General features: G+C 39.1%; 1 protein-coding gene across 2 annotated transcripts in view; it reads left to right on the top strand.

Moving 5' to 3' along the window:
* necab2 (N-terminal EF-hand calcium binding protein 2) overlaps positions 1-4,186 on the top strand; it is a 137,757-nt gene extending 133,571 nt beyond the window's left edge. For both annotated transcript variants that reach the window (XM_063477723.1, XM_063477721.1), the window contains 2 exons: positions 600-691; positions 2,755-4,186. In XM_063477723.1, coding sequence (XP_063333793.1) covers positions 600-691; positions 2,755-2,783 — 121 coding nt within the window. In that variant the 3' untranslated portion in view covers positions 2,784-4,186. The remainder of the gene's footprint in view (positions 1-599; positions 692-2,754) is intronic.
* Positions 4,187-11,241: the final 7,055 nt, after the last annotated feature.

Here is an 11,241-nt window from a genome sequence, read left to right as displayed (position 1 = left end):
AACACGGAGAACAGCCTCAAAGTGATTCATTCCCCGTGCTGATCCACTTTGAAAGCATTAAAAGTCATTACTGAGCGCAGACATTCATATTGTTTAGGATATTGCCTTTGAGTCAGCACTCTTGGTCCCCTGAAAGTTTTTTGGAGCTGAGCACGCCATTCCTTCTTATCCCTGTTCTAATAGATTGGTGATCACCCAATAAAAGGAGCTCTCACTTTTCTTCTATTACTGCCATGAGCCTGTTTGGAAAAAAAATCCTCCATCAACATTTAATTAACATTGTTCAGCCATTCACGTGCTCCAGAGTTGCTGAATCACTCAAGTTGCTTCAGGTCATTGTGATTTAGTAATGGTTCTGGGCACAAGGAGAGGCTGCTGATGTAGTTGCCTGCTGATCCAAGTTTTTGCTCCACTGCTCACAGCATCTCCCCACCATTAATATTTCAAATCTTACAGTAAAGGCTAAGGGCCGTGCAAAGGGATTAGAGTCCATGTGTGCTTTTGAGAGGCTGTGTGCAAAGTCAAGACAGATGTGTGCATACAGAAATGCTGTGTGTCATTCAGTGTGTGCGCTGTCTCATGCTCTCCTCTGATTCCAGGCACCTCCAGTCGGCTCCCAACAAAGCCTTTCAGCATGTGAAGGTGGATACACTGTGCCAGCCGGAGGCTGTGTCCTCTGTAGCCGTGCCAGGTCAGTGGTAAAACAGTACACAGTAACTAGAGAATAAAACAAAAGCAGTGTGACACTGCAGCTGAAATGTCCTCCAAACCATTTGTGAATTGGGACCAATGTCCAGAACGATATCTGGATTTGGAATACCTTGTGATATTTTCTTGAGAACACAAAGAAGACAAGACAAAGTTTCCTTTTTCCCTGAGTTTTACACATTTGAAGTAAAATTGCCAAGTTTTTCCTCTTTTGCAGTGATAAATAATCCTTTCAGATATTTACAAGCCTGCTTGTACAGTATTACAGTTACATGTAAGAAAGGTCAATTTTTGTTGCCTGTAATGTTTGTTTGTTTGTTAATTTATTTTGATCATGTAAACAATATACAGGTACATTTAGCAAAGAAAATAAGAGAGAAAAAAATAATACACAAAATAAAGTTAATACATTTCAATATTGCTTCTGTTCTGATTCAGTTACATGTCGAAAGGGAGTGGGAAGAAGTACACACTTATTTAATCCCACCCCTTCGCCATAAGTTATCAGTTAATATTTAGTCAGCTTCCTTACTGATATAATCTGTAATAGAAATAGCGAACAGATTTCTGATATAATATATACTATATACTATAATATCACATCATGAAATGTTCTAAATAGAGACATTCACTTAATTTCAACATTTTCCCTTTCTTTATAGTTCAAGAAGATCTTTATAACTCTTTTTGGATTGTTTATGTTTGGACATTGCTTCAGATCCATATTTAAACTGTTCCACACTTTCGTCCATGCACAGAAACACAAAAGCTTTTTCTTGTAGTACGTACCTTCCCTATTTTGAAGTTACAAAAACCTATGCAAACTGTGAACTCAGTATATGGACTGTGCACAGTCTGATGTGCCAGCCGACATTGGGCGCACAGAAATATGCAGTTTTAGGAACCTCACATTCTTCCACTTGGTCTTAAAATAATTCTGCAGCATGATAATGACTCCAAACATAAAGGCAGACACATTAAAGTACTACAGCAGATGGTATGGCCCCCACTGAGCTCTGACCTCAACAGTATAAAGTCAGTTTACATAAAGAGACAGAAAACACTGACACAGTCAGAATCTAAAGACTGCGGTGAGTTCAGGAACAACCTTCCTACCACAGAGAACGGAGGATGACTTAAAGACAAACAGTGGGAACATCAAAATATTTTTTGGTAACATTACAGGATTAATAAATAAATTTAAATCTGCCATTATGATTATTGATGAATCCTCATTTTGTCTTGTATGTCTAGAACATCAGAGAAATATACTGATTTAAGTTCACAGAAGGTCATGTCATAGTCAAAGGTCATGTCTAAATACAGTTTAGTATAATTCATATACAAAATGTTATTTCTGCGTGGTTGTTAGTTGTGGTGCATTTAAAAAAAAAAAAAAAAAAATACACGGCCAATTTTCATCGAACTAGTTACTCCTTTAAATTTTCATGAACATTTACATCAGATTTTTTCTGATCAACTTGGATCCAAAATCTGTTTTTGGGGTCCCTGAGCAGTTGCTGACTTACCCTAGTAGTAGAATTATCAGTAGTGCAGGTGATACTGAGATAACACAATATGTGCTAATATTACTATAAAGGTGTGATGCAATAGTACACAGTTGCAGAGCAAAGTAGTGTTCTATATAATGCTGAGAAAGTGATTAGTTTGTTCAACAAGCCTGGATGTGTCATGTAAAATTTATAGGCATTATCTACAGAAACCTGGCTTTGGAATCTGCTTCATTCAAAACAACTGATGCTGGCAGGGATCCCTGCTCCGAGTCGCAGACTGTCAGTGACCTAGCTGATACTTGGCTGACTGCCTGTTTTGTTGTCTAGTAATCACTTTTTTGTCCATTTCTCTTCATTTCTCTTCTTGGCACTCTTCTTTCCCCCACGCCTGTTCTGCTTTCTTCTCATTTCCATTCAATCCATTTTTTTTGCTCGCTCTCCACATTGTTTTTTCACTCTGAGGCACGCTTTCTTTAAAATCTCCTTCCTTTCTAACCTCTTTCTCACTCGTCATCTCTCTTTCTATTTGCAGCCGTCTGGTGCAGCGTGAACAGGGACTGAGCATGAAGATATTCGACTACACGCCAAGACTCCTGACACTCCTCACTTCTTTAACTCCTTCCCCTCCAGCCCTAAAACCTTTTTTTCTCCTCTACGTTTCAACCACCCCAATCCCCACAACCCCCAAACTCCCTCAACTCTTTTTGTAAGTACATGTTTACATAGTGCAAATGAATGGTGTCAACTGCGGTGAAAATTGAACAAACAGTGCATTTTACAACGTGAGATTACTAAAAACATGTTTGCATCTCATCATGGTAGTTTGCTGGATTTCAAGATTTTGGATTACTTCATGTACATGTTTCTAATAGCTTTGAGCCACTGTAAGGTGGAGATTGTCATGTAGCAAGGACCCCGAAGGTTGAGTTTTCCATGTAGCAGCTTTTCAGTAGTCAGTTTGGGAATGCAGCTGATCACCACAGATAGCTCATCTGTGTAGCTGTCACTTTATAGTAGCTGCTTATTATTCATCTGTGAACATATCGCAGACTTTTGTTTATTTATTTATTTCATAACTGACCAAATTACCCTCGCATCAGCCATGACATTAAAATGAAGACTCGGAATACCTAGTTGACAGATTAGTTTGCGTTCTCAGGAAAACAGAGAAGTCTTTAGCTAGCTGTCCTCTCTTATGGACGTTATTTACCCAAAGCCATCTAAATATGACATTTAGCCTAAAACTTTAATTGGGAAAGTGAACATTGGCTCTGGATAAACAAGTGATTTTAATATGAGAGAAGAACCACTGAAGGGTAGAATAATGCGGTTATTTTACAGTACAGTTCCAGCTGTTCACCAGTACATGAATAGGAAAGAAACAGATGTGCTATCATAGAGCAGTGGTTCAAGTAGTAACTTTAAATCCTCACATAACAATCAGTAGATGACCCCATAGGCCACCTTTTAAAGTTAATAATCTTATAATGACCAAGTATATTTTACCTCCTCCATAATTTTCCGATTTTGTTGCCTTCGTTTGTTCTGTTGCACTCTCTTAATCTCTTTTACGTTCACTCTGTATACAATGGCTGTTCTGAGGGTAATGTCTCTGATGGTTTACTGGCAGTTACACGGTACTGTTTCTTTAAAGCACAGCTAATCCCTGTGAAGAATGATGTCGTTTTAACCTGGCACCAGTAGAAGAAGGCCAGCTGATGTCAGTTCTTCTCAAGGATTTGCACGTGTAGATGCTAACACAAATTCCCACTGCTGTTTTTCGGTGTAGTTTTATTTTAATTGAACACTTTGGGGTTAAAGAGTCAAATCCCTGCGCTTTGACATCAGGGCCATTTAAGGGATCGTTTCTGACGCGACACGTTCGCTACCTTGAGAAAGCAACTGCTTAGAGAGACAAGCAGCACCTCACTGTTCTCCATGCAAATAAACTCGGTTTGATTTTTGCCTTCTGTTCATGCATTCCTTGTCTGAATTGGTGATGGGTTGCTTATATTAGCTGTGTAAGTCTAGTGGAGATTGTACATATGAAAATGTTGTTCTGTTATGATTATATTTGTATTTACTGACATCTTTTAGTGCTATGGTACAAATCTTATCCTCAGTGAAAGTGGCAGTAGCTTCACAGGTGCTGCAGCTTCTCTAACCTGTTTGTTTGAATCCAAATAGCTACCATCCGAAACAGATATATGAATCTGAAGAACACTGAATATAAAGCCTTAAACATCACCACATGGTTGAGCAGGTAAAGGGTTTTAAAAGACAACTTCTTTTTGATGCATTTTAAATTCCCTGTAAGCAGAGAATTTCCCACTTTCAGTGTAGACATCAGATTGTGTTTTATTAATATATGACATTATTACCACGATGATAGGTCTATTCAGCTATTGAACATCACTGAAAGAATAACCTTAAATTTGAAATAAACGTTCACAACACTTAGCATACTGTAGCAGTTAGATGAACCACCTCAGCATTAATATCTCGAACACGTGATCACATGTATTGCCACTACTGAACCCACCTTTAAGTGCAAAAAAGTTAATGAACAGGAGGATATTATGGAAAGTTACAGCTCTTGCAAATTCCAGGACATCAGGGTCAAATGGAGGATGGACATATTCGACCTTTACGTTAAAACCCAGATGAGCATATTATTCGGACGTGACATCAACAATATTGTTCGGTAAAGTCTGAAAACCGGCTGAGTTCAGTTTTCACTTCACATCGGCCCACACACACTGGAGAAAAGTGACATAAAATCAGTCTAGAAATGTTTTTGCTTTTCGCTACAGCTTCAGTGCTGGGCTAATACCATGTTTTAGCAATAGATTTGACCCCATTCACCCCGGGATGAACACAGTATGAAGATCAGAATCCCGCATACACCTCCTCGTCGCCACTGTAAGCCCTACACTGTCAAACAATCAGATTAAAAAAAGCACAATGTAAAAATGAGTGAATATTGTGACTTAAGCATAGTAGAGTATATTAGAGGTCAATGAGTATGATGAGAGTATGTAGAGATATATTACTGTCTAACTGGGTAAAGACTTGTTAATGAATCGCTCCTCCGTTACAGCATTATTCTTTCAAAGGTGCCATCTTGCCATCCACCTCACTGTTGAGTCTATTCTCTCTTCACCTGTGAAGACAGCGAGTCTGTCATCTGCTGGCACTGTGGTGGCAGTGAGCGGGGATCCAGCTACACTGACACTAATGTTGATTGTTACCTACTTTTAGAACTCCGGGCTGCGCTCAGCGGGGCATGACTGTGTGACACGTGGAAGTGTTGAACATTATTACATATATGGTAACAGAAATATGTATAACAATAGGCTTGTAGAACAGGCATGCAAAAGCAGTATTGCATTATCTGTGAAAATGTATTTACCAACCTGTGAGTGTCTCTTTTAAAGGTACCCTTTGGAAGTTTGGACCACTAACAGCATTAAAGAGCAGAGATTTGACAAATATAGCAATGAATGTGTTAAAAAACAGTGTATGATTTGGGCTATAAAGAGATCTGCTTTGTTTTATAAGGAAGAAAGCAGCGTAAGAGGGGCTATTGCTGTGCCACTTATCATCTAACTTGTTGTTTTGAAATGGTCCAACTAAAATGGAATTTGCAGGGCTTAAGAATAAATCTAGGTGCTAATCTGGACCTGATAAAGTTTCAAAACTAAGTCTTTCAGAGGAATTCAGCAATGCAATGACTTGTGCAATTATCTGACTTCTGAAATTAAAGTATCAAAACCGTAAGTGACTAAGTAGAGACTAAGTTGCAAAATACAAAAAGTACATTGACATGACTTAATGATCATGAGATGTGTCTGTCGGTTCTCCGTCATGCAAGTTAAGGTAGCCTTAAAAGCTTGAAAAGAAGGCCACTTAAACACTTAAAGTACTTTGAGGTGGTCAGGTTTGACTTGATCTGTTAATACAGTCTGTATAGTGTATGCAGTTACTACATTAACCCCACGAGGTGAAAGGTTACCCAATAACCACCTGCTTAATATTAAAACCACAATACTTTGTTTACAAGAAAACTCCACAGGGTACATTTAACCTCTCACTTGTTGGAACAAAAACCCCAACATATACATATATATATATATCAAACTCCAATCCTATTTGCGTTCAAGAAGGAGCTACTGTATTCTCAATACAAACAAAGCCATATTGCATGGATTAGTGTTTACATGTAAGTGATTTACTATACTGATAGCCATAGATTTACAGTACTCAAGCCTGGCTGAGTGCAACCCACATGTTCTAATTAAGGGATCTCCCTTTGTGTACATTGTGCCCAGCTCGGCTGGGTTGTGTATATGAGATCGATAGTAAGTGAATGGTCAGAAACACCAGTACTGTTTCCTGTTGATACATTCCTGAATGTCCCTCAGACTGTGCAACCTGTTCTTTTTCTATCCTCCTACTTCTCAGTGCAACCCGTGCTTCGTCATACAATGAAAGAGTTATGCCACTGAAATGTATTGAAGCATGGCTGAGCAGAACGTTTCCTGGCAACATTGTGAAAAGATTAAACGGCAGAGGACCTACAACATGTTGAGATCAGGCTTTCTGTAGGCATGGATTAGTTTATGTAATTGTGGGGATGCTGGTAAACAGGAAACATGTCACCTGGTTTACCTCAAGAAACGTAACATAGACACCGTAAACGTGACACCATAGACTATATATAAAAGATGGTCATAGCCACCATGATGTCACCAATCGGTTCTTGCCTGTGGCTCTATGATGCCAGCCAGACTCCTTTCCTTCCTCCTGCAAGTGCATGATGGGATGCAGGCCTGATTCACAGAATCGCTCAATTCAGTTAGTTCACCTTAAAAACAATAGCTAGCCAATGCCAGTCTTTTCACCCAAGGCAAACATTCAAAAAACTAAAGTCATGAGAGAATGACATTAACCACAATGTTGGTCTTTGGGTGTCTTTTTAAGATGGGTTCTTAAAAATGATATCCTGAAGGTCATCAACAAGCTTTTTGCCATATGCAGTGCAGCATTTGTCTCCACCCTGCTCTGCAGATACATCAGATAGAATGTATTTCACGAACCTGGAGCTCCTCTATCTAGATCCTTTGTAAAACCAACTCAACCTGGCCCTAAAGGCCCAGAGTAGGAAATACAATCTGCATGGGTGATCATGACCTACCCTACCATCACAAGTATTGCAAACCAAAGAAGCACTTTAAGCTCTACACAAACGACCTCCTTAGCCATTGTAATATATACCCCAACTACTCTGAACCACTAGCAACCTTTGCTATGGTGACTGAACAAACACCTTAAAAAGAACTTCCCAAGAACACCAGAGTGCAGCTGGCATGAACCCAATATTTGGCTTCTCTTGCAAGGTAGAACCAAGTCTCATTATCTGAGATTTCTATATAAAGACTGCTCCCTTTGCCGTCACTCAAGACATGCAGGCTACATCCATCTTTTATTTAGAGTCTATCCAAGAGAACAAGCCAATCAGTAATTTGCCAAACTGACCGACATCAAGGCCATAACTCTTCCTTTCTATGGCTGTGTTCTTTTCTATTCTTCAACTGAGTGCATGTCAACTGAATGTCCAGTAACTTCTTTGCTGTAGTATTAGGCAATGCTACTCAATGGGTTTTGTGCATTTCTTACCTTCTTTGTTTTCTAGTATTCCTATGAAAGAGACAGAGACTTAAATCTATTATATAAAATATATGACTAGAAAAATGGCATTCAAGAATGAACATAACTTTTATGGCAATGTTTAATTAAATATTAATTCTTAATGTATGTTTCAGTAAAAAAAAAATGCTTTCTCTTCTTAAGTGTAGAGACTTATTGCAGGGATGCAAGTATTATATTTGGTCTTTAAAGAATATCTTGTTGAAATTCTAGATGATGTAGAGTGATGCAATTCAATAAAACTATAAAACTGAAAACTGTGCTGTATGGCTTTGATATTAAATGCTGCTGGTTATTGGGAATTGTGCTTTTTCTTTTCCTTCCTGTGTAAATGTTGTGGCAGATGTGTGATTTGAACTTTGAGCCATAATATGGTAATGTTCAGTCTGCATGCACACTACAAAAAATAAATTATTATGGGTTTATCTGGTGTGAAACCTATAATGTGGTAAATGTTTCCCTAGCATGCGCTCCAGAATAGCTTTACTTAGAAATGCGTTGGACATAAAAACTTAACACTGTGTTATACACTGTGTTACGTTTTAAGCAAAATAAGTTTACTATGCACAAGGTCTGCATAGCACTACATTAGCTAATCAGCAAAAATGTCCATCAATGTCTACGTACAACTCTCAACTCAGTGCAAAGTAGTATTTATACACCATTTAATCACAAGTCATTATTAATGTCGCTTTTTTCCACAGTGTGCCTTTTGTACTGTCTTCCTCCCAATCCCCCCCCCCCCAAAAAAAAAAATCAGTCACGGCCGTCCCTCCCTGATCCTGATCCTGCCGAAAGGTTTCTTCCTGTTAAAAGGGAATTTTTCCTTCCCACTGTTGCCAAGTGCTTGCTTAAAGGGGTCGTCTGATTTTTTTGGGGGGGGTTTCTCTCTATTATTGTAGGGGCTTTACCCTGTGGTATAAAGCACCTTGATGTACTGCTGTTGTGATTTGGCACTATATAAATAAAATTAAATTGAACTGAATCCCAACAGGACACCAGACGCAAAACCTTGTAGAGCTATTCAGCAGTACTGTTGAGCAAGTTAATTATAAAGTTAAATATTCATGAGGCAAGCCATTAAATTAGTAAAATAAAACTACAGACCAGTAGATCACTGGGGGGAAAACTGAGCATTCTTCTAGCAGTTGGTGAGTGGCTGCAGGAGATGGTTTACTCGTCCTTGCTCACAGTTTTGGATGCTGAACCCATAACATCCTTGTGATTGCTTTGGTAGATAGGTTATTGCTTTTATATTGTGTGTAACCCCCAATGATTCAAAGTGCAGGCTGCATTCAAACAGAAAATAAATAAGCAAAATAAGTTTACAATTTGCTTTATTCAGTTGACTTTTTTTTTTGTCTAGTAAAATTAATGTCATGAACTGGCTGTGTGCAGGCAGGAATAGGACCCAGACGCAAACAGGACTTTAAAAAGTACAGCTTTATTCGCTGAATGGGGAAAAAGGCGATACAAAACTAAACTGGGAAATTCATAACTAATCATACGGAGAGGCACACAAGGAAACACAGCCAAGAGGGAGGATGCGACAAAGGACTGAGGGAGACGCGGACATAAACACACAGAAAGATAACGAGGGACGTGAGAGCACACAAAGAACGCAGCTAGCACGAATAATCACAACTAGACAGGCCAGGACCAAACACAACATGACCTACACCAGAGGTTCCCAAAAGTGTGGGGCCCACCAAAAGACAAAAAAGAAGAACTCTTGGACACTGCTAGCATAATGGACAGGTTTTTTTGACGGGGCTCCCACACAAACGCAGAGCAGGAGATGAAGCATGGCCAAATATGTTTCCAAACCAACTTCCTTCCAAACCAAAGACTAGAAAATATAGTGAAGCATATCCTCTCTTTGGCTTCACCTGCCCAAGTGCCAAGGTAGTTCTCCCCTGCAGAATTGGTTTTCCCTGTGTCGGGAGCACGCGCTGGGCTCTCCAAATCACGGACAAACAGTATCCCACATTCTTGATTTTTAGTTCACAAACACTTCTCGTAATAACTAACTACTCCTGACATTTTGGAGATGTTAGCTCTTTATACAGTAAAGTTACAGCAGGATACAAATAATATCAGGCTGATCCTGCCACGATTTGTTCCCTCGCTTCAAATCGCGGACAAACGGTATCCCACAGTTGTTTGTTTTTGAACCCATTTTGAAAAATGTATTGATAGCAATGTTGAATATTATTACACAGGAAAAAAAACAACTACACAAAATAATCACACCGTGACGCCTCTGCCTTTCTAAATGGAGGGACAGTAACTGCGTGTGTATATGTAAGCGTGTAAAAACTGCAGATAGAGACAAAATACTGTTAATCTTACCATCTTCCATTCTGCAATCTCATGTAAACAATAACGTGGCGCACGGCGTGACGTGAGAAAAGGCACATGCCTTTGACATTGCATGATGAACTCTGTATTCCTCGTCCACACGTAAACGCAAAAAAAAGGAGTTTTAAAAAATCTCAGTTTTCGGTGATTCGAAACGTCGTTTACATGTGGACGAAAGGCCCAAACACATAGAAACAGCTGCGTTTTCAAAAATACCCATGTAGGTGTGGACGTAGCGTAACAGAGTTAGTAGTAACTTGTAATATTACTTGTAATTTATTGCAGTTTACTTGTATTTGCTTAATTGTTTACTAAATGTTTGAGGTGTGAAATAAAACGCAATGGAGTTTGAAAACAAAATATTTTTCTTGTAAAACAAAGGGGGGCCTAGCAAAAAAGTTTGGGAACCACTGACCCTACTTACACTGACGGGAGACTATCAAAGTAAAACAGGAAGTGCACAGAGACGCAGACTAGAGAGAGAGAGAGACGGAGGGAGCACGAGGGAGACAGACGTGACAGGCTGGGGAAACGTGGAATAAAACACAAGGGGAAACAAGGCACAAGAACTCACAGATACACAGAGGGAGACGCAGGGGGTAAAGACACGAGGGGAAATAACAGACTGATCAAAAATGCATGAAAATTCAAAACACTGGTCAAAATGGCCCGGGACCATGACAATTAATACAAATGTCAAAATGTTGCTTTTTCTATAAGACATTAAAAAAAATGACCTATTTACACACAAAAAAAACCAAATATTCACGTACAGAAACATAAAATTATCCTCTCTCCTGAATTCATGTTGCAACCTCAAGCTACTGTTGTCGCAGTCTTTTATGGCTCCACCAAAGGCCTACCCACATATCAGCAGTAACAGGCAAGCAGGAAATGATGAAAAAGATTTATCATTTAAAAAAAAAGGTCATGTCTCATTAACACATCC

Source organism: Pelmatolapia mariae, linkage group LG7, assembly GCF_036321145.2.
Source record: "Pelmatolapia mariae isolate MD_Pm_ZW linkage group LG7, Pm_UMD_F_2, whole genome shotgun sequence".
Lineage (NCBI taxonomy): Eukaryota > Metazoa > Chordata > Actinopteri > Cichliformes > Cichlidae > Pelmatolapia > Pelmatolapia mariae.
This window is presented reverse-complemented; position numbering and strand designations above follow the sequence as displayed.